Source organism: Centruroides vittatus, unplaced genomic scaffold (genome assembly GCF_030686945.1).
Source record: "Centruroides vittatus isolate TY-2023 unplaced genomic scaffold, ASM3068694v2 contig_364, whole genome shotgun sequence".
NCBI classification, from domain to species: Eukaryota; Metazoa; Arthropoda; class Arachnida; order Scorpiones; family Buthidae; genus Centruroides; species Centruroides vittatus.
The window spans coordinates 5,330,912-5,356,368 of record NW_027122188.1 but is presented as its reverse complement, the minus strand read 5'-3'; the positions used below and the strand labels follow the sequence as shown (position 1 = coordinate 5,356,368).

Sequence of the window (25,457 nt, the reverse complement as noted above, 5' to 3'; positions counted from 1 at the left end):
TTGATGATGGAGTTTATATATTCTGAAAGAGTATAATAAATATAACTTCTAAAAATTTAACAGTTGATGTGAGAATTTTTATAGATACAAGAAGAGTCAGTTTTACGAGCAATAATAATTTAAATGAAAAAGTAATAAAATTTAGTAAATATTTATTGAATTCAAATTAGATGCTAAATTTTAATTATATTGATAAGATTCATAAAAGTAAATTGTGTTTTGAATTATGAAGTTACAAATTTTGATCAAACTGATTTATTTTAAAAATAAAATTTCGATTCAATTTCTTTAAAAATGCTTCTATAATTTAATTTTGTATTAAATTGATAATTTATATTTACAGTTTTAAAGTACAATGTTTTGATATTTTAATTTTAGTAAATAATACTTAAATGATTATCTGATTTTACAATAACACATTACCTTTCATATTCAGTTTTAGGTTTAAATAATTGTAATAATCATAATCATATAAATGTTACTATATAATATATTTCTTCAGTTTGGATAGTATTGATTATCTGATTATTCATATATTTATACTTGATTCAATATTTTAGGTTGTTCCAAAGAACTTGTTTTCTGTAGAAAATCAGAAAATAGAAGAAAAAAATGATAAAGTAGATGATCCTTCTTCTCATGTAGATATGTGTCTGGAAGATAATTCCATAATTGACATGAATACTTATAGAGAATGCAATAAAATGCATTTTCGGTCAGAATATATTGATATGACTCTTATAGCCAATCCTTTTTTAAAGGAGAGATTTATCATTAAAACTAGTGAAAGTACTTTAAATGAAAATGTTGTTAATATATTGCAAAATTTTATTTCTTCTCAAAAATTTATAATAGAAAATGAAGGAATGAAAGAAATGCCATTGACTACATGTAAAGCAGGTAATTCAAAGATTTGTACAGAAGATAATAAAACTGATAATTCAACATATAATGTAAATTCTGATTTTTGCACAAATTCTATGAAGCATGAACTATGTTCATTTGGTAATAATGAAACTATTTGTAAAACTTTGAGCTTTCTTTTTGCTAGTCAGTTTTCATTCCCTAATACTTGTAAAAAAAATGAACTTTGTAACAATAATGAGAGTGTAGTTATGCCATATATAAATGTTCATAAGAAAACTCAAGACAGTTTAATTAAAATATCTACAGATGAGGAACAACATTCAGTTCTTAATGTTGATGAAGTCAGAACTGATGAATCTAAAAATCAATTATTTAATGAAACATCAAGTTTGGCTACAGATGATAAACTATTTGAAAATATGAATATATCTTATTGTAAGAATGATTCAAATTATGATATTCAAAATTTTTCATTTATAAGTCATGATAACAGTTATACAAAACTTGAAATAAAAGAGATAAATCAATCAAACAAAGATATTCCTATGCCAAAACTTAATTTTTCTGATATAGAAATGATAAAAGAAGACTATTCATCAAATCTCCCTCAAGAAAATATTGATTGTCATAATGTTAATTGTGAAGTAATAACTGGAAGAAACTTGGACATTTTGCCTCAAAAATCTGCCTCATTTTGTTCAGCTAATGGTAAACCTATTATTATAAATAAAAACTCTTTACAGCAAGCAAAAGAAATGTGGGAAAAAGTAACAAATGATTCTTGGAAGTGCATTTTAAATCAACATAATCCCAATATTAATCATCATGAAAATAATTATGCAGAATTATTAGCTAATACATTCCAAAATACAAATGAAAATGTTTCAAAGTTAAACTCAATAAATGCTCAAAAGTTTTGTAGGGATCCTGTAAATAATAATCCTAACTTAATTGAATTAAATACAACAGAAAATTATAATCAGTCAAAACATATTAATTCTCAAACAGATCAAAAAGAATTAATAGAACTTCCATCAACAGATATTGCAGAGTGTAAATTAAATATAGATTCTGATAAGAATTTAAGTACAGAAAGTACATACAATAAAAATTGTGATGTTGATAAAGAAACAGAAAGTCAAGTATATCATTCTCCTGATTTTCCTTTAACTCAAGTAATGGAAGTAGCTGAAATCACATATGCTTGTTTACAAGAAATGGAAAAAGGGTGTAGTCATACCTTCAGTCAGTTTTCTCCAAATCCTACAAAAATAAACAATGATTTTCAAAATGTTAATGAAGTTAACTTATTTCAATGTGGAGAAAATATCTTAGAAGAGAATTCAATGAAACATATGGATAGCAATGTAAAATATTTTAATAGATCAATAATACAAAAAAGTAATTTGGATACACTGGAAGATAAAATTAATATAGATCCATTGATAATTTCAAGAAAAAATAATGTAAAAATTTTATCTAATCATGCATCAGAAAAGCAGATTAAATGCAGAACTGAATTATTTAAAATTAACAATAATATAAATTGCTTATTTAGCAACATGGAAGGTGTTAAAAAAACAAACTAGCTCAAATTACCAATTTAGTTTTGAGATTAAAAATGCAAAAAATTTTAAAGGATTTACAACTGCTTCAGGAAAAGATATACATTTGTCTGAAAAAGCTTTGAACAAATCTAAAGAAATATATGCTGAATTAAATAAATGCAAATTATCAATTTTTGATCAAAAAGAAGAGTTAAATAATAATTCTGCTGATTTGTCATTGATTGATCTCAATTTTAATTCAGATGTGGAACAAGTGAATTTTCTGAACTTAAATAAGAAAGAGTCAATAAAAGAATTAGCTGTAGAATCTTTTGATGAAAACATAAATTTCAATAAAACTGATAATACATCAAAATCAACTATGACTACTATGATAAGTTCTTTGAATGAGAACAGTAAACGTGAAAACCAACACTATTTATTACTTAATGATAAAAATTTAGAAAATCATTTAAAAGAAAAAATAAAACAAATTCCACATCAAACTGCAGTTTTAAATGATAATAAGCTATCATTTTTCACAGCAGCTGGTAAAGAATGTATTGTATCTGAAGATGCTTTAAAAACTGCAAAAGAATTACTTAATGAAAGCAGCAGTAAAATTTTTACGAAAGGATCAGATATTGAAGGATTTATTAATGAAAATAATGACAAAAATTTAGATACAGATGAAGCTGATTACCTTCCTACTTTTGATATGAGTTATTTTACTGCTTGCAGTCATCTGGATAATATTGATGATGATGATTCACATGATGATGAAAAGTTATTTATTAGTAATGACAACAATGAAAAATATAAGGCTGTTTTGGAAAGTAATAAACATGACAATGTTTTTAAATTGGAAAAGTTTCCATCAACTAAGATTTCAGATCATGAGCTCTATGTTAATGAAATAAATGAAGAAGAAAATCCAAAGATGCCTCATTTAAAACAACATGAGGAATGTTTCGACAATCAAAGAATTCAAACCAACAATGAAAATATTCTATTGGAAGATCAAAAAGATAAAGCTAAAGATGTATCTAGTAAAGAATATATCAAATTAAATAATACTGATTTAGAAATAAAAACTGATAATCTAACTAAAGATGAAGATAAGTTAATTTTGAATGAAAATATAGTAGAAGCTAAATCAAATTTAAAAGATGAAAATCCTGTAGAACTTAGTGATGTTCAAACGACATTTACATATAAAAATTATAATGACCAAATATCTGAAACATTACATGCCAATATTTCAGATGATTCAGCAAAAAATATTCCTGCAGATTTTCACACTGAATATGAAAAAGAAAATGTAAAATATGAACCAGATGATAAAGAGATAGAAATATGTAAAAATAAATCTGTACTCAAAATACATAATTCAAAATTTCCTAGCTTTTCCACTGCTTCTGGAAAAAAGATTTGTATATCATCTGATTCATTGTCAAAAGCAAAAACAATTTTGAATGATATCTCAAATAATAATTTAAACAAAATACAAAAAAGTAAAAATCTTATAATGAATAATTCAGAAAGCATTGAGCAATTATATTTTAATCGAGTTTCTGATGAAAATACACGTAATGTTACATACGAAACAAATAAATTTCCCAAATTAGAATTTAATTTAGAAAATAATGTTGAACTGAATGATAAAAATTGCAAATATTATTTTGAAAATGAAAATAATGTGATGTTATTAGAAAAAAGTGATTGTGCAAATGCTGATAACCCACTAAAATTAATACATATTGAGAAAAATTTTGTTCGTGACAAATCTCAGGACTTTAAAGAATGTAATAAAAAACAATATTCTCTTAAAGAGGAAGAAATTAGTAATTCTGAAATTACTGTTCAAAATATTAAAATTACTAATGAAAATCTTGTTCAAAATGAATCACATTTACAAATTCAACAACAGTTTCCCTCAGATATAAGCAAATTTCCTGGATTTAATACTGCTAGTGGAAAAAAAGTTACAATTTCTGAAAATGCATTAAAGAAAGCAAAAACAATTTTAAACAATGATCCTGCAGAATGTAATTTGTCTGTAAATGAAAAGTTCCAATTAATGAAGGAAAGTGAAACATGCGAATTGTTGAAATTTCCAGGATTTTCCACAGCAGCAGGAAAAAGTGTGGTAATTTCGGAAAATTCGATACAAGCTGCTAAAATTCTGCTTAAAGATAGTGAAATTAAATTGAATAAGTTAGATGAACAAAGCAATTCTAAATTTGGGTTTATTCCAACAAAAAATCAAGATTTTTATAATAATCAGATTGGATTTAATAGTGCAGCTGGAAAAAAGATTTTAATATCAGAAGAAGCTTTAAACAAAGCAAAATTATTATTCCAACAATCATATACAGAAAGTAATAATTTAGATAGCAACTTTGAAAAAGATAAACACTTCAGCAATTTCCATGATAAAAACAAATTGAACAGTGATTATTGTGATGTCTATGACACTGAACAGGTCATAAAAAATCATTCCATTTTAATGAAAGAAGACAAAAAAACAACTAATGATAATTTGAATGATACAATTAAGTCAAATAATGTTCATCACAGCGAAGTCTTACTCGCTAAAACTTTTAAACGACAAAAAACTGAAAATAATAATGAAGATAGAAAAGATAATTTAGTAAAAAGGACTTTAGATGAATCAAATTTATTATATTCACCTCAAAATCAAAAAAGAAATAAAATTGAAAAAGTAGATTTTGGAAGCAATGACAAAAAAGATACAGATAATATAAATGATAATGTAGATTATAATTTACCTCAGACAGTTTTTCCTGTAACTAATAAAAGCAACATAGAAGAAAAAAGATATTTTGCTATGAAAAATCAAGAAGAAAGGATTAAAAATAAATACAATAAAAAAGTAAATATTCTTCCTGGTAAGCTGTGGATAACGAAAACTAGTGGCGTATCACGACAGAGCTTGAGGAAATTTGTTAACAATTTACTCCCCTTCACTTCAAGTACAAAAAAGGTAAAATTTTAGTTATTATTAAATAAAATAAATCATATATTACATTAGTTATTTAATAATTTTATAAAGTAAAATAAAAACTATTAATATATTTTAAATTAATTCTAGAGCTTGCTATAGTTTTTATAGTTTTAAATTTTTAAATTGAAATTGTATTAGTTCAACAGAGCATTGATTATTTAAAAATCTATTATATGAAAAAATGATTTTAAGAAATTATTCCCTAATAATAATTGTTTGCTATCTTTGATAGACCTGCTATTGAGCTCTCTCATTATTATTAACTTAACTATTATGTATTTTGAATTCAAAGTTTCATCAGTACATTATAGATTGCAAGGGAAGACTAATGCTTGTTTTTAATAAATTAGACAATTTTTTCATTATTTCTAGTCATTTATATGTATAAAGCTTCTATGCTTTAATCTTTTTTACTCTTGTATTAGAATTATAATGAATATTTTTAATTAAATGTTCTATTACTGGTTCACAGTTGCATTTATGCAAGTGCAACTGGTTCCTCTACCTTATGTAACATTAAATACTTAGTTTACTCTTTTGGTATTTTAAACACCACTCCCCTCATATTTTCTACATCTACCATCTACAGCAACCCTTGTAAACAGATTCTACCCAGTAAATTACTCAATATTTTCTTTAATGTCAACTTGTAACCAATAGTCAACTATTATAAGGATTGAAGAGTGGTCATTAAGGCCTGAAATGCATTTCCTCCAATAAAACCTATATCAACAACTACTACTTGTATGATATGTTACTGATAAAAAGCCAATAACTTTTAATTGTTTAATATTTTTACTTTATTTAAGTAAAAATATTTACATTTTATTCTTTTTCTACCAAGTGTGATCATTTTTTCTGAAAAAATCAGTTATCCAAAAGTGTCTGCCCAATTATTTCAGTTAATTAATCTCTACTGTAATTAATTCTAAATTTCTAAACAGAAATACTATGTTTTATTAACTGCAAGTAAAATTTTAAGATATTCAGTACATTGTTAACAAACAGAGACTTAAATCATTATCATGTTCAATTAATTGTTAATTTATTATTAATACATAATCAGCTAATTAATAAAATTTACTATATTAAATTCTAGATTAATAAAAAAATTGCATTGCAGAAAAAAATAAAAAGTTCGTATGAAAATATATATTGTCTTCTGAACATGAAACAGAAAACTTAAAAAATATATATGTAAATAGTATGAGTAGAATTATATTGAATTTGCATTATACGCAAAATTTTCAATAACATTTTCAAATTTTAGTTATAATTATTACTGATAAAAACATGAATTTTGTTATTTATTTTGTATTGTGTTGGCATAATATGTACACAGTAAGCAAAAATTGCAGTGTAACATGAGTAAATTGTGTTCAGAATTTTTAGTGTTTTGTTGTTTGGAGGTTATCCAAGCGTGCCTGTACTATGCAGTCAAAAACATTACACACAGCTGATGAAGTTTGAGAAAGACCAAATTATTGATGTGTGGAAAGGATGGCTGATTTGCCAAATTGCTTGCCATCTGGGTAATTCTGACTTGACTTTGAGGTGGTGTTGTGGCAGTCAATACATAGGGCACATATACACAATGACACTGGACACTCCAAACTGATCACCAGGAGAGATGATCATGAAACAAGCATGAACAACTGTAACATCATCATTGTCCACCATCTAGAGATAGGTAAAAGTCTCATTACAGAATGTTGTCTTTTCCTGTACCATAAACTGACAACTATTAAAGGAAAATTTGCATGTCTATGGTGATTGTTATGTATCCCCAACATGTTTGCATTGATGTCATGACAATGAATCATAGATTGCTATAGACTGGGAACATACAGTAAAGTTCAGATTGTGTTGTCGATTTCTGGATTTGTGGTCCGTCAGAAAGAACACCTTACGACTCATTTAACTCAGATTAAGTCCATTTATTTTACACTATTTACAGTATGTACAGCATGTGAGAAACCGTGGGCTCCAGGGATGTCCCTAGGAACCACTTACTTGGCAACAGTCTGCAAAGACCGCCCACGTTGTTGTTTCAGATGGCTTTTTATCAAGTGGTGAGGGGGTTGAGCAAGTCGGCAGATGTCCTTGGATAGACAGGAGACAGGTTTAACAAATAAAACAAGCATTTATTATATTACTAACTATAAGATACAGGATGCTACACAAAGTTCGATACATAGACAGGTTGTATGCAGCTAAATGCGATTATATAGTCTAATATTTTACAAGAGTACTATCTACCAGCTAGGCCTATTTTTCGAGAGAGAGTGAGAGAGTTCACTGTCTGCTGATAATTACCTTTAATGTGGGTGGTGAGCTATATGAGGCACTACTGTGTGGAAGTTCTGGCGTCGTTATATGTCTTCCTACCAGGTCTTCTCCTTTCGCTGGGCCAGTGGAGTTCCAGGAGACGAAAATGGCACATTCACAATTATAACTTCCAGGTGCAAATTCTCGAGCTTCTGGTGGGCTCGTGCTTTTATACACTTAGTGTGAGAAATGAGTCACATGATTGTATGATGTTTTCATTTCAAGTCGCAGGTGCGTGATGATTTGCATTTTTGCCAGGTTGTTTCATGCTAACTTTCACATTGGATTGTTGACTTTAGCGGCGATGTCCGACCCGATTCTCCGTGAGGAGAGGTTTTTCTATTGGGGATATTTACATTTTGGGAAAGAATGATTAACATTAATTTTCTAGAATTCCTTTAAAAATCCGTGGGCTCACAAGCAATATTTCTTGATTGCTAACAACAACAACATAGTCTTATGTCTTGCTTGTTTCTCCTTGTTCCAATGGTCACATTGCCTTATATCTAATTTAGAAGGTCATTGGCCGACCAATCTGGAGTTGGGTCGATAGCTCTCCTGCGGGTCTGCCTTGGTTGCATACCTGTCTCAACTTGTCCAGGATGACTCACACTAACCAATTCATTCCGTAAAACGTGTTTTGATGAGTGGAAACTTGAATTATCTTGTCCCTACTTGATAGGCCTCCTTGACACATATCATCTTTAGCAATGAATCTCAGCTTTGTGAACAGACTCAAACAAATTATTTATTGGACTGCAATTTGTAAAATTTGTAGTCCTATGGATTCCCACTGTCTGTCCGTCCTTCCTTAGTCTCGAGAACAGATTTAGATAGATAAAATACAAGACAAGATATGGAAAGTTTAGGGGCAGGAGGTCCCAATTAACTATCTTCTAAATAACTAAATAATGTGACTTCTGGTTTGCACCAGAAGTCACATTATTTCAATTCAAAATTTTTCCTGAATGGAGTTAGATAGATGACTGGCATGAACTCTGTTGTTAACAGGAAAAGTATCATGTATAGGGACAAAACACTACTAAAAAATTCAGAACATTGTGAATAAAAATTACAGCTTGGCATTGTGACAATGTCACAATAAAATAATTGCTTGTTTTGTTATGTACTTTTATTTTATATTTAAAAGATGTCACATATTTATGTTAAATGATGATGTATTTATCAGTAAAGTACAGAAACACAATAATGATGAAAATCATTCCAAGTTTGGATAATATAAGTTCAAAATTACAAACATTTTAACATTTTTATATGACACTGTGACTGGTATTCATTAAGGCAGCTTTCAAATAACAAAATGCTAGATAGAAAAAAATATTTTTATTCTATTAATATATAGATGTATTGATAGTAATATAATTATTAACAATAATTGAATATATGATTCAAATTCTGCTCTGAGTTGATGCTTTCTTCCACATGTCTTAATTTAGTTTTATTAATTAATTCAATTTGATTATTTATAATTTTCAAGTTTAATACAAGATAACAGCACCAGCTATTTCTAATTAGTTTCAAGCAGTAAATTTGTAAAATTTCAGAATTTTAATTTAAAAAGTTCAATGGTAATTAATTGATTTATATTTAATTTTTAACATAATTAGTTAAACTAATACAGTAAGACCCTGCTTAACACGGGAGATGCGTTCCTAGACGACAAAGCGCTAAACGAAACAGCATTAAACGAGGTCATTTTAACATAGAGTAAATAGGGATAGGGGAACAGGCAACCAAAAATAAACAAAGTTTACTTTAATTTTAAATTATTTTTATATTAATTTGTATAATAATATATGTTAAATAACACACAAACATATGCACACAGAAATGTAACGTTCATTTTTTGTGATGAAGGTTCTGGCTCTTTTGAAATTCTTGTTTTTTGCGATAAACTCGTCTAGTGTCATTTGTCATATTCATTTTCTTTCCGGAAGCAAATGTTGGTAGCAGAAGATCCAAAACGCCTCATTTTGCTTTTGCACTCCTTTCAAAATCTGGATCATTCGCTACAATTTGATCAATTATTTCAGTTATTGTTACTAAACTTTTACTAAGGAAATCTGTAGAGAAATTCTTTGGGTTCTTCATTTTCATAATCACTGTTTTCCAGTTCTACACAAATTCCTTGTTCTGCCAATTATTGAAAGTCGTCATTGGTAAGGCTCTCACCAGAAACCTGCTGTAACTCCTCAATATCCTGATTGTCTACATCTTCTAGTCCTGCTGTACAAATTAGATTGAGTTTGGTCAACCTAACGATACGGCGATAGGCTCTTCTGGTTGAGAATTCTTGGATACCTTCAGCCATAACTACCTTCAGCTATAACTTCTTCTGCACTTCATTCATGCATTTATCAGTAAATTCTTGCTAAGCAAAGCTGATATTGTCTATGGTATCCGTAATGTTATATTTTTTCCAAAATTGCACCAAACATAGATTTAAAGAAAGTACAGTACATCTTTTTGCCACCTTTTGCTGATTGGTTCACATTCGTAAATAATTGTATTATGTACGAATCAATGAAATGCCACGATAATTTAAATCAGTGTAAATTTTGAGCATTTTTTTAGGCTTCGAGCAGACTGCATTACATCGAATCAGTTTTAAGCGAGGTAGCATTAAGCGGGGTCTTACTATATACATATTTTAAGAATCTCGTTTACAATTTTTTATGTTTACAACATTATTTTGCTTATGACTCATATTTTTTTAAAAAAAATAAACATATTAATGGTAACTTAAGAGAAAATAAACATACATAATTACTGAAGTAAAAGAAATGATAAATTTTAATTTCAGATTTATGAAGGTGATGTTTTGGAAGCTCTGTATTCATTAACAGCTTCAAATGCAATAGATTTTACTTTTAAGGCCAAGGACTATTTTGATTTAGATACATGCAATCAGTGTATTGATATTAAAATTGCCGATGGTATGACTATTGTTTTAAATAAAAGTAACGAAATAGGAATTGAAGAAATTTGCAAGTAAGTCAATTTCATAAAAACAAATTCTAAAAATTTTAATTTTTAATATTCTCCATTAGAAAGTTTGATTTAATTATAATTAAATATTTATTTATAGTTATTTTAATTTTAAAGTTTGTCTTTTGAACATATGAAATTACTTATTTTTTTTCAACATCTTACTTATTATCGATTTCTAGAACTTGTTTTATTTTTTCTGGTTCAGTTCTAAATTTATTTTAAGTGATTTGTTTATGTTGTTTATTCTTTTGTGTTTCTGTAAAATTTTTCAAAAATTAAAAGGGCTAGAGTTGATTTTTGGCATTGTAATATAATATAATTTTTATTAGTATGCATATTCAAGGGGAGTTAGAATTTTTATATATGTTAAATGTGAAGAAAGTAAATTGCCACTTATACTAATTGATTTGTTAATGTCATAGTATGACATCAGCTTAACTCTTGATAAATATATTCATACCTGAAAGAATTTAGAAGATATAAAATAAAAACTTCTATAATTCAGTTTACCATAACTTTGGACTATTGCTAAAGCTAAGTAACCTTTTAACACATTTATTATTATAATGTATAATAATAATAATTATGTTAGGGTGATTAATTAAGGATATAACATGTTACATCTACCTTTGTGCTATATTTTGTCATGAATTACTTATTAGTGTTTGGTGGTCCAAAGTTAAGGTAAATTTTACTACAGTATCTTTATTAGCCTCACAGATATGAAATGTTTGGATAGGTAGCAAACTATTTATAAAATAAAAAATTGAAATACAATTGAAAAGGAAAATTGAATATGTTACCAGAAAATTTTAAAAATTAAAATATTATATGTTTAATGAGAGGTCAAACTTTAAAACTTGACACATTATAGAATTCCATCATATTTGATTTATTTTAAGCAATATTAACATAACTTATTAAAAATATAAAATTTTTTCTTATATGCTCAAATATAAAAGATAATTAGACAAATTAGATGAAAAAAACTTAAAAACAAATACAAATTTAATTAATAATGACAGAAAAATTATTTAGTTTTTACGTAAATTATATCTATTTGGTTAGCAGTTAACATAATGAGCCTTTTTAAACTATTTTAATTAGTTACATAAAACAAAATTATTCAAAATTAATATCTGCATAAATCTGGAACCAGTGATCTTATTAGGGTAAGCAATCCCAGAATTTTTAGGGCATTGTTTTAGGTATATTGAGTCCTGTCCCTCACTATCCAGTTGCCCCATTGTATACACAGGGCAGAACGAGAGGGAAAAAATGTTCATAAGAATAAATTTTTTTCCTAAACTAAGAAATTAAATTATAATTGGAATGAAACAAAGTGAAAGATTTGAAATTAGAAACATACAAAAAAAATAACCTAATTCAGTAATTTATATTAAATTTATATTATTTATATATTTATTAAATTATTTATAAATTTATATATTAAACCCATTTATATTAAATTTTATTTAATATAAATGTTGATGAATTTAAGAATATAATTTTGTAAATCATTGTATTTGTTTCAATTATTTAATCTGAAACAAAATATAAAGATTATAAAAAATTTAATCTAGTAAATTTGTTCCAAAAATAGTGTATATTAGTGCTTATATATTTAATTTTTTATTCTTAGAGCATTTTTAGATGGTCCTGGAGTGGATCCTAATCTTGTGAATAACGATTGGATACATAATCATTATACGTGGATTGTATGGAAATTATCATCAATGGAGAAAGCATTTCCGTGCATATTTTTAAAAAAGTAAATAATTCAGTATATATTTATCTGTAATTTTGGCAATTATAATTTTATACAGATTATGTAGACCTTATTTAATATTTGCAGATTTTAATATTAATTTAAAAATTTAATGTTAAAGTATGTAAATCTTAAATTAAAAATTAATTTATTGACAAGACTATGTCTTGTTTATAAAGTCGTATGACCTGCTGTCTTATCAGCTTATAGGTATGAAGGAATATATGTCAGGAGTTGGAACTTGGCAACAGAGTATTAGATGCCCAAATCATGCACTCATAAAAAAATCCAGACTCATAGGTAGTCAGGGGACCAAGAACCGAAACACAATAAAATACAAAATGGTGACACACTCTACAAACAGGCAGTAGTGCAAGATTTGCGCATGCGTTGCTCATTGGTAAGTTGGAAATACGAATATTGTGAAATCAAATTTTCACAAACACATGCATTGGGAAGTTCGAAAAGCGAATGTTGCTAAATCGAAATTTGACAAACGAATCTTTGAAAAAAAAAAAAACCATTTACCTGTACCGTGTTATTCCCCACATATTTCTGGTTGCCATGTGCTAACCTCGACCGATTGACCGGAGATATCTCGTTTCATCATCGGAGCTTTTTGAAACTAGATGGCATGTCGTTATAATTTTATATTAAAACTAACTTCCGAAATATAATTATTTTTTCTTTTTACATTTATTAATATATATATTTCGTTTGTGCAAAATAAAAAAATAATTACAAACGATACAATAGCCATCATTATTTTTTTCAAAAACGGGAAATTTTCGCATTGACAAAAATTCAACCTGGGGCATCGTGCAATGGAGAGAAATTTCAACATTCGATAGGTTAATTTCAATGAAAATGCATCATGGATGACCTCGTGGTTGTGACTGCAACTGGCAAAGTTTGAATGGTTGCGCTCAAAACCAGCAATATCAAAGATGATTGGAGAATGAGAATGAGACTTGCCGTGAGCGTCAAAGTGATCCCTCTTAGTAGTTAGTTTCCGAGACATAATCTTGTCTCAAATACGGCCTTGCTGTTTTACTTGTTTTATATTATATTGATATGAAAAATAAATAGTATATATTATATTGTTATGAAATTTTAATATTATCAGATTGTAAAGGTAAAATGTAGACATTTAAAGTTTTCTAGAAACAACTAGAATAAATATTCTAGAATGTTCGATGTGTAGAGTAAATAGATGGAATTTCATTACATATTTCATTGGAAATAGGTACATCAGTAATGCCTGAAAATATGAAACTTCAAACAGAAAGAAGTTTTGAAAGAACACATTTGCATGCTTTGTCTCAATCATTTTAAAAGTGGCCACAATATAAAGAAGACTCACAGTCTCATCTGCAAAGTACAATTACAATTTACAAAGGTACAATTACATTTGACCAGCTGTTGCAAATGTCAAAGAGTTGATAGTGCAGGAGAAGGCAATGATCTGCATTTGGCATCATCATTATATGGGTTACTTCCCCAACCAACATCATTATCATGAAAGAACTCTTGTGGAATAACACCAAGATTGTTTGAATTGTTTGAACACCAAGATCAAAACTTGACAAAATCCGATACTGCCATGACAATGCACCAGCACATAGAGCAAAGATGACTGTAGAGAAGCTGGTTAATCTAGGCTGGGAGGTTCTGCCTCATCTACCTTATTGCCCAAATTTGGTGCCAAGTGACTACATCTGTTTTATGCCCTGCAGAACAATATTGTCAGTTAAGTGACAATATCCATGCTTGAGACTTTCTTCAAAGAAAAATCTGTCATACTATGCTCATCGAATAGAAAGTTTGTGCAAAGATGGTGAGATGTGATTTATATTGATGGTGATTATCTACAAGACTGAATTACATTTTAGTCTTGTAGATAATCACCATTAATATAAACCACATCTTGCCATCAATATATTTCAATCACTAATTGTAATTGTTGTTGATTCAATTGGCAATAAAGTATTTTTTTCAAAATGTCTAAATTTTATTTTTACAATCTGATAAAATTAATAAATAGAGTAATGAAAAATAGTTTATATAATTAAAATTGATTAGGTAGTTTTTTAAAAAGTTAAATTTAATATGTTATTTTTGTAAATATATTTTTAAACTTACAACATATTTATTACATTAGATGTTTAACTCCTGAAAATGTGTTATTGCAACTCAAATATCGTTATGACAAAGAAATAGATCAAAATCAAAGGTAAATTTTTATGTTGCATTTTGTAATAAGAAATTAATTAGTAATAGTTTTAGATTTTTTACTGTATTATAATTTTTGTTGTTATTGTTGTTATGTTATATTTATTAATTTTAGAGAATGAACTTACATGATTTCAATTTTTAAGGATTAAGATATAGAGAAAGAATTGTAAATTACAAATTATTGTTATTTATTTTTTATCTGGGAGTGCATTTGCTAATCAATAAATTTCATTAGAATTCAAGAAATACAAACATTTACATTGAAAATTTTTGACATCTTAAATTTACATCTCTTATAAAGAACAACAATGCCAAAATACTCTTTTTATATTAGGTTAACAGATTTACTTTAACCTGCATTCTGAGGCATATTTATCCAACATATATATGTTTACATGATGTTTTTATTGAATTTCTCAAAAATAAATAACAGTTGAACTGTGGGCTTTGTGGTATTCCTCAACTGATATGTTCTAAAGCGATTCCTACAGTGGTTTTCAACTTTATTATTTTTTTCAGAGAAATTTTACGAAAAACAATGCCTTACTACCACCTGCAGTAAGTTCTGTCACAGCATGAGAGTGCTGTACTCTGGATTATTGCACATAACAATCACAATTCAATAAAATAATAATGTAGAATATTTAAACTTTACCACAATGCTACACATTCTATTTTTTTCTCCTGGTTTCATGACTGGACAAATCCCAATTCATTTCAAGTAAGTCATTGCAGCTATTTTTGACAATCTGATCAATAAGTGAAAGTTGAAATGATTTATAGTGAGTTGACATTTGTTAAGTTAAGCTTTTTCATTTACAGATCAAATTACAGAAAATATAAATAAAAATCTCATTTTTTTAAACCCACAAGTATTTGATACTGTTAGATAGTAGAGAAAGTGTAGAAATCAAAGATATAATTGTAGTCAAGCATATATATCTTTAAAAATATAAAAATTGCATTAATCTGCATTATGTATCCTGTGAATACACATGCCCCAAGTGACGTCACAATACTCTACCACAAAGGACAGTTATATATATATATTTTTTTAACTTTTCTGCTGTGGGCACTAAGAGAACCTCTTTTTTTAGCAAGCCTATTATGGTTTGGCCAGGCCCACAATGGGGTGGCCAGGTGGTGAGGGACAGGACCCAACATATCTGGATGGACTAAGCCCCGAAAAATTCCTGGGGATATTTCAACCTGTTTGGATCCAAACCCAGGTTCCCCGCAGTGGTAGGCTGCCACCTTGACCGCTCGGCCATCTGGCCATTAAATATATTGAAATATTCCATAAATATACTTAGAAATTTTAAAAAGGTTAAGGTTTTTTAAATTTAATTAAAATATGAAAACACACATACATACATATAATATATATATATATAGGTAAAAGTAATATTCAGACACCCCACACTTTCAGATGTAATTCATTCCTAAAGATGTATATGAAAGTCAAACAAAGTTGCATATTATAAAGGAATTACCAGAAAGTTAAAAATAAATATTATTACATTTCTTAACAAGATAGGAAAGCTTTAATTTTTTACAACAATGGAACAACAAATATGGAAGGTCACTTCTAAGCCAGAACATAATCACTACGCCACTCACTCTTTCTTAAAATAAATATTTTACACTGCATAAAATATTATTTAAAATGTTAATACCATAACTTTAAATAGAGATCAAACAAACAAAACATTAAATTTCACAAATAATTTTGATATTAGCCAGAAATGGTTAATATGATACTGAAACTAAAACTTGCAAAAAAAAACGTCTTATGAGTGCACAAAACTTTTGTTTGACAGCTGAAAATGTATGAAAATGTTAATTTAGCATGTAAAAATGATTTAGGGGAGCATGTTTGAACTTGTACAAATTATTGAACTTGTATTGTTATTTTTTATATTTGTTAATTTTGTAATATAAAGAAAACTTATATTTGAAGTTGTTTTTTTTTTGCATGTTACAAACATTAAATTAAATGTCATATTAAGAAATAAAATTATATGCATTGGCTTATTATTTGTATTATATATATTATATTATTATTTTAGTCTTTTAGATCAAAAATAATTCAAATTGAGAAAGTTATGCTAGCATTACATTATTTTTATTGTTTCATTATATAGTTTGCTCTCAATAACACAAAATTGAAGGACTAGAGAATTTAGTTACAGAAACTTTCTTTTCTGTAATATCATAATACAAATAATAGAGTTAGATTTAAATATTTTATATTTTTATTTCACACACAGATAATATAACAAACTATTTATATTATATTAAAACAGCTATAATTGTGTTTTGAAACTTAAAATTATTATTGTATCAAAAGTAATTTCTTTTAATGCTTTTTTATTCATATTTAAATAGACTTAATACAGATGAGATAGCATTTATGAATTTAAAGATAAATATTGTTGTAAATTATTTGAAGTGTGAAATGATTTTGTCTTAATAAAATGTCATAATAGAGTTAAAGCCCATTGAAACTTTTTCATGGATATAAATTTTTATTCAAAAACTAGAGTGCTCTTTCTGTTTTTAATCCAAATTTCTTAAGTTTATATGTAATAATTATATCATAATAATTTACCCTTCTGTATATTTAAAGTTGAATAATAGTGTTACAAAACCCTTTGAAATATGTAAATACATTATGAAAATCCAAAATTTATTTTTGAAAAAGTATAATGTTTCAAAAAAGAAATTTTCAGAATAAGGTTGCCATATATCTTGTATTTCATTTCTCATTCTGGTGTTTCAAAGCATGCAATATTACATCTAAAACCTCAAAAATAGTTTGTTATTTATTTTTAAGATGGTTCTTATGAGGAAACACTTGACTACTCTCTTTTCTATAAATAAATCTTTGCATTTTCATTATCTCATATTTAGATATGAAAAAGTTTGAGAAATCTTCTAAATAGCTGACCTGGTGGTGATTGGGGACTTAAAATCCCTCTTCTCAGACACCAGTGTGAGTTGCTGACTTTTAGGGGAAGTCAATAATTCTGTGTCAGTGATGGTCTAGGGTTTGTTCACATGTAGGTGATGACAGAGGAGACGAAGATGACAAGTGGCTAACAAAAACCATTTATTTTAACATAAGAGTAACTTACACAATACAAAGATAGTTTGTTCTAAAACAATTTGGCGGTTCAGATGTTCTAGGCATTGATCACCGATTGAAGGTAGCCCTGGGGCAGTGGCACTGACAAGTCTGTAAGGCAGGTGGGGAGGCTCTGTCAGTTGGCGTTGGCGACACAGTCTGAGTCCATAGTGGCACAGACTACAGGTTGGCACAATAGACGAGAGACTGCTTTTTTGTGCATTGACACATGGTGTCTTGGTTAATTGGAACGTTAACTAACCAAGTGCGATAACTTACCAATTGCAAGGTGTCCTTGATTGTCAGGATTATATCAATCTCCATTCTTTCCTTCATCCCTTCTGATTGGTCATTCTCCCTCAATCACTCTTCCTGAGTGGCTGGTCCCTCGTTACTAAGTGTAATGGGACTCCCACCTGGAGCATGAGAAAGGTCAAAATGAAAGCTGAATTCAATCTCTCACTGATTATAGGACGACATTCTGTCTATGATTTACAGTTTATGCATCACAGTTTGATATAAGCAAAGGTGTCATATTACAAACTTTTTTCTTGCCTTTCTAAACATTTAAATTTTTCTCCAAATTAACTGTTTTTTTGCGAATTTCGTGACGGTTTGGACCTGTCCGGGACCTCACAATCTGAAAAAGATTATAATCCAGAACAAAGAATTAAAGGAGAGAAGGCTATCCAGACACAGTGGTCCACTCATACTCTTATGTTACATGATGAACCACACATTCATTTTCAAATCATCAGAGTGTATTGGTTTTTAGCAACGAATTATTTTTTTAATTTTAAGCATCTGTTGATAGCTAAATTGATAGATAAATGGTAGGAAGTATACTCAATATACTTACTTTTTTGGCATGGCTGGCAGAAAATTATTTTTTTATTTGTATTAAAAGTTTTGTTTGGTAATTTTCTTATCCACAGTTACAACTGACATGGAAAAATCTTTTGGAATTATATTTGAATCAACAGGGCACCAAATAAAATTGTCTGTATTCTGTAGGAAATATGGCAGATGCTATATTTAAATATATTAAATATAAAAAATTTTAAATAAATTCATATCTGAATAAATGGCTGCAAAAGATGTCAAACTGCTAAAAATTCAAATATGAAGGAATTCTTGAACTCAAAGCTCAAACTCTAATTGGTAATTTAAATTTTTAAATCTACTACAGTTAATAACTGTTGGAATTATGGCTGTATGTCATAAAGAAATATGTTTGCTATCTTAGATATATAGCAGTGCTGTCAGTTTTTCATACAGACTATTTTCTAGATAAGTAGTATCTTGTTGCACTTATAAAACAATTAATTCTATCATTATTAATCTTTATGTATGTTGTAAATTCTGTTTAATAGCATTGTGAACTTTTTTTATATGACTTTTAATTTTTATCCTTTTGTTATGAATAAAGATTTTGTTATGGGCAAGACATTGGTTTTGTTGCTCTCTGATAACCTTATATAGATCTCTCACTCTAACAGTAACTGCCAATCAGCTGACCAAATGCTGTTGACATATCAGAAAAGCAAGAAACATAGAGAAATATGACAAAATATTTAGTAACCACTAAAATATGGAAAAATATGTTATATATAGAATTAGCATAATTTGCTTCAGAAATCAATATTTCATGGAAAGTCAAATATCTAAATTTGACTTTTCTACATACAGCAATAAAACATGTTGAAACATAAATCTAGGGTTTAATAATAATTATACATTATGATAATTGATCAAAGAAAACAGTACAGTCATATAGTGCACAATATCACAGATTTCCAGATATCAAAAACACTAATATTATAAAGCACTCAGCAAATCATTATAGATATACGTACTTAACACCTTACACTTGCCGAGAAAAATATATTTATTTGCAACAAACACGCAAACGTTTTCAGCCTGATTCACAGGCCATCTTCAGGCTTGGAATACATTTGAAATTAAAATTCCATCCATGGAATACAAAAATTCAAATTCAAAATTAAATAAGGTACAATCAAAATAAAATATTGAATAACTAACATAAAGCAAAAAATAACAAAAAATATATAAAAATGTAACAAATGAATACGTAAGCATTAATAAATGCAAATTTCTAAGACATACAATAAAACCACTATATTGATTGGTTAGAGCCCTTATTAAACTTCTTAACCATAAACTTCCATGCAGAGGGAAGACTATCTGCGTCCCTCGCATTAAGACAGCCTTCTTGTAATCTACTTCTAAAAATCTGCAACTTTTCCGCTGTCAAGGCTAATGATGGAGACGATAAAGGATTTATGATGGCCGCCTGATTCCATTTGACCGTAGCTCCTGGCGCTTGCGCCATTTGGGACAAAACTGTTGCATTAGACCCCTTTCTGATATCATAACCATGCTCCTTGATTCTAATTCCTAAACTTCTAGTGGTTACTCCGATGTAATCTTTTTTAACGCCCAATTGCATGTTTTCATACGGAATTTTATAAACTCCTGCTTTCTCTTCTGCCTTTATAACATCTTTATCATTCCTGAGGATTTTGTATAAATTAGGGGCCCTTTTTATAAGCATCCTCGAACTTTTTCTGTGTGCTATTTCTTTCATGACTGTATTCATACTTTCATTATATGTAAACTTTACAAACTTATTGGGAGCATTCTTAAAACATCTTTTCTTGATGTTGTTTTCATATTTCTTAATTATTCCTAGAATTGTACTTTTTTGGTAACCTAGGGTCCTGGCTACACTTATTATTCTATTTATTTCTTTCGTCCTGTCTTGTACTCTTTCGCAATACAAAAAGGCTCTTCTTATTAAAGCTCTGAAAGCTGCAATTTTATATTTATACGGATCCTTGGATTGGGAGGGAATATACAATGGGCTGTGGGATGGTTTAATAAAAACACTAGTGGACAAGTGGCCTTTTTTGAATGTGATATCGATGTCGAGAAAATGCAGATTCAAGGAACTTTTCTGCTCCAATCTTAAAGTAAGGCCATCATTGTTATCATTGATCTTATCTAAAAAATCTTTAATTCTGCTGTTACTTCTCCATAATATAAGCAGGTCATCAACGTATCTGCTGAAATACACGATATCATCCTTAAAACCATGAAAAATTCTTTTTTCCAGCCTCCTAACTACCAATTCGCATAGGATCCCTGAGAGTGGGCTTCCCATAGGGACCCCTCTTCTCTGTCTGTAGACCTGTCCATTAAACACGAAACAAGACTCCCGGCAGACCAAACTAGTTAAACTCTCTACTTCTTCTGTATAACTAAGCAATTCCGAGTTATTGCTGTATAAGAAATCCAATAGTGCCTCCTCGCACGATTCTATCCTTACTGACGGATACATGCTCTCATAGTCGAAAACCGTTGCAACTTCATCCTCCATTAATGCTATACTTTGCAGATCCTTAACCACCTTCATAGGATCACGGGCAACAAGAGTATCCGTGTCTAGTTGCAAGGATAAGTATTCATGCAATTTCTTTTCTAACACAAATGTGGGACCCCTGCACTTCTCTACAACAGGTCTTATTTCTTTACCGGTTTTATGCACCTTCGCGAAAGCAAATAATCTAGGTGTTCCTGGCCTAGGGTTCCTGCATTTCTTGAGAAAAGGCAAAACTTTGGAAAGCTTAGAGACCTCCAGTTTCCTGACCCTTCTATCCAAGCTTCCAATAAGATTGCTGTTGATCTTTTCACACTCCGTCTTTTCGATGTAATCCATTAGTGCTTCGTTATATGTACGCCTTTTCATGATGACTAGTTGTTTACTTTTGTCAGCCCTAGTCAAGACCAAATCATTATGTTTTAACCAATTCTTCGTGAGCCGGATGTCACTACTCCTAAAATCCTGCTTACGGCCCCTCTGCCTGTTGTTGAGGACTGCTTTCCATCTGAAGTACTCTTTCTCTAAATCGTCCAGCCCAACAATGCCTCTTTCAATTTCCTGTACTGAGGTTTCCCAATTTATAGCCTCTACAGGTACAAAATTTGGGCCTTTTATTAGAAGCTTCTTAATTCTTCCTGGTACCTCAATTTGGTCCCACGCGCAGAAAGTAATAAGATTTTTCTTTGTATTTCTAACCTTTTGTTTACGTATAATCCATTTTAACTTCTTTACATAATTACTAGTAGAATTCTTCTGGACTGCTTCAGCTAGATCGACCACTCTTTTATTCACATCAACTAGTTTCTCTGGATCCTCATTGTATATAGCGTTTTCTAGGCTAACGAGATCATTCAATAATCCGAATTTCTTGTTCTTCGCAATCCGAATAGACTTCTTCAGGCAAGCCATACAAAACCTGAATTTCAGTGAACTGCATTCCGTAGGAACGCTGATTCGGTAGATTGACATAGGGAATACTCCATTCCTTAAACAAGCCTTTAAAAAATCCAATTTGCATTTAGCTTTAACCAACCTTAAGGTTAACTTCCTGTATCTTTTGCAAAGTTTCACCGGTGCCGCCATATCAATAATATTATAAAGCACTCAGCAAATCATTATAGATATACGTACTTAACACCTTACACTTGCCGAGAAAAAATATATTTATTTGCAACAAACACGCAAACGTTTTCAGCCTGATTCACAGGCCATCTTCAGGCTTGGAATACATTTGAAATTAAAATTCCATCCATGGAATACAAAAATTCAAATTCAAAATTAAATAAGGTACAATCAAAATAAAATATTGAATAACTAACATAAAGCAAAAAATAACAAAAAATATATAAAAATGTAACAAATGAATACGTAAGCATTAATAAATGCAAATTTCTAAGACATACAATAAAACCACTATATTGATTGGTTAGAGCCCTTATTAAACTTCTTAACCATAAACTTCCATGCAGAGGGAAGACTATCTGCGTCCCTCGCATTAAGACAGCCTTCTTGTAATCTACTTCTAAAAATCTGCAACTTTTCCGCTGTCAAGGCTAATGATGGAGACGATAAAGGATTTATGATGGCCGCCTGATTCCATTTGACCGTAGCTCCTGGCGCTTGCGCCATTTGGGACAAAACTGTTGCATTAGACCCCTTTCTGATATCATAACCATGCTCCTTGATTCTAATTCCTAAACTTCTAGTGGTTACTCCGATGTAATCTTTTTTAACGCCCAATTGCATGTTTTCATACGGAATTTTATAAACTCCTGCTTTCTCTTCTGCCTTTATAACATCTTTATCATTCCTGAGGATTTTGTATAAATTAGGGGCCCTTTTTATAAGCATCCTCGAACTTTTTCTGTGTGCTATTTCTTTCATGACTGTATTCATACTTTCATTATATGTAAACTTTACAAACTTATTGGGAGCATTCTTAAAACATCTTTTCTTGATGTTGTTTTCATATTTCTTAATTATTCCTAGAATTGTACTTTTTTGGTAACCTAGGGTCCTGGCTACACTTATTATTCTATTTATTTCTTTCGTCCTGTCTTGTACTCTTTCGCAATACAAAAAGGCTCTTCTTATTAAAGCTCTGAAAGCTGCAATTTTATATTTATACGGATCCTTGGATTGGGAGGGAATATACAATGGGCTGTGGGATGGTTTAATAAAAACACTAGTGGACAAGTGGCCTTTTTTGAATGTGATATCGATGTCGAGAAAATGCAGATTCAAGGAACTTTTCTGCTCCAATCTTAAAGTAAGGCCATCATTGTTATCATTGATCTTATCTAAAAAATCTTTAATTCTGCTGTTACTTCTCCATAATATAAGCAGGTCATCAACGTATCTGCTGAAATACACGATATCATCCTTAAAACCATGAAAAATTCTTTTTTCCAGCCTCCTAACTACCAATTCGCATAGGATCCCTGAGAGTGGGCTTCCCATAGGGACCCCTCTTCTCTGTCTGTAGACCTGTCCATTAAACACGAAACAAGACTCCCGGCAGACCAAACTAGTTAAACTCTCTACTTCTTCTGTATAACTAAGCAATTCCGAGTTATTGCTGTATAAGAAATCCAATAGTGCCTCCTCGCACGATTCTATCCTTACTGACGGATACATGCTCTCATAGTCGAAAACCGTTGCAACTTCATCCTCCATTAATGCTATACTTTGCAGATCCTTAACCACCTTCATAGGATCACGGGCAACAAGAGTATCCGTGTCTAGTTGCAAGGATAAGTATTCATGCAATTTCTTTAATAAGTATTCATGCACGGATACTCTTGTTGCCCGTGATCCTATGAAGGTGGTTAAGGATCTGCAAAGTATAGCATTAATGGAGGATGAAGTTGCAACGGTTTTCGACTATGAGAGCATGTATCCGTCAGTAAGGATAGAATCGTGCGAGGAGGCACTATTGGATTTCTTATACAGCAATAACTCGGAATTGCTTAGTTATACAGAAGAAGTAGAGAGTTTAACTAGTTTGGTCTGCCGGGAGTCTTGTTTCGTGTTTAATGGACAGGTCTACAGACAGAGAAGAGGGGTCCCTATGGGAAGCCCACTCTCAGGGATCCTATGCGAATTGGTAGTTAGGAGGCTGGAAAAAAGAATTTTTCATGGTTTTAAGGATGATATCGTGTATTTCAGCAGATACGTTGATGACCTGCTTATATTATGGAGAAGTAACAGCAGAATTAAAGATTTTTTAGATAAGATCAATGATAACAATGATGGCCTTACTTTAAGATTGGAGCAGAAAAGTTCCTTGAATCTGCATTTTCTCGACATCGATATCACATTCAAAAAAGGCCACTTGTCCACTAGTGTTTTTATTAAACCATCCCACAGCCCATTGTATATTCCCTCCCAATCCAAGGATCCGTATAAATATAAAATTGCAGCTTTCAGAGCTTTAATAAGAAGAGCCTTTTTGTATTGCGAAAGAGTACAAGACAGGACGAAAGAAATAAATAGAATAATAAGTGTAGCCAGGACCCTAGGTTACCAAAAAAGTACAATTCTAGGAATAATTAAGAAATATGAAAACAACATCAAGAAAAGATGTTTTAAGAATGCTCCCAATAAGTTTGTAAAGTTTACATATAATGAAAGTATGAATACAGTCATGAAAGAAATAGCACACAGAAAAAGTTCGAGGATGCTTATAAAAAGGGCCCCTAATTTATACAAAATCCTCAGGAATGATAAAGATGTTATAAAGGCAGAAGAGAAAGCAGGAGTTTATAAAATTCCGTATGAAAACATGCAATTGGGCGTTAAAAAAGATTACATCGGAGTAACCACTAGAAGTTTAGGAATTAGAATCAAGGAGCATGGTTATGATATCAGAAAGGGGTCTAATGCAACAGTTTTGTCCCAAATGGCGCAAGCGCCAGGAGCTACGGTCAAATGGAATCAGGCGGCCATCATAAATCCTTTATCGTCTCCATCATTAGCCTTGACAGCGGAAAAGTTGCAGATTTTTAGAAGTAGATTACAAGAAGGCTGTCTTAATGCGAGGGACGCAGATAGTCTTCCCTCTGCATGGAAGTTTATGGTTAAGAAGTTTAATAAGGGCTCTAACCAATCAATATAGTGGTTTTATTGTATGTCTTAGAAAT

At 29.8% G+C, this 25,457-nt stretch overlaps 2 protein-coding genes across 2 annotated transcripts in view; both read left to right on the top strand.

Annotated features, from left to right (window-relative positions):
• The window catches only part of LOC136975149 (putative uncharacterized protein DDB_G0282133), a 29,879-nt gene extending 27,419 nt beyond the window's left edge, over nt 1-2,460 (top strand). Inside the window, exon 5 of the mRNA XM_067270176.1 lies at nt 561-2,460. Within this exon, the coding sequence (XP_067126277.1) occupies nt 561-2,456 (1,896 nt within the window). The 3' untranslated portion in view covers nt 2,457-2,460. The remainder of the gene's footprint in view (nt 1-560) is intronic.
• LOC136975148 (breast cancer type 2 susceptibility protein-like) overlaps nt 2,460-25,457 on the top strand; it is a 76,692-nt gene continuing 53,694 nt past the window's right edge. Inside the window, exons 1-4 of the mRNA XM_067270174.1 lie at nt 2,460-5,421; nt 10,595-10,782; nt 12,425-12,553; nt 14,712-14,783. Coding sequence (XP_067126275.1) covers nt 2,797-5,421; nt 10,595-10,782; nt 12,425-12,553; nt 14,712-14,783 — 3,014 coding nt within the window. The 5' untranslated portion in view covers nt 2,460-2,796. The remainder of the gene's footprint in view (nt 5,422-10,594; nt 10,783-12,424; nt 12,554-14,711; nt 14,784-25,457) is intronic.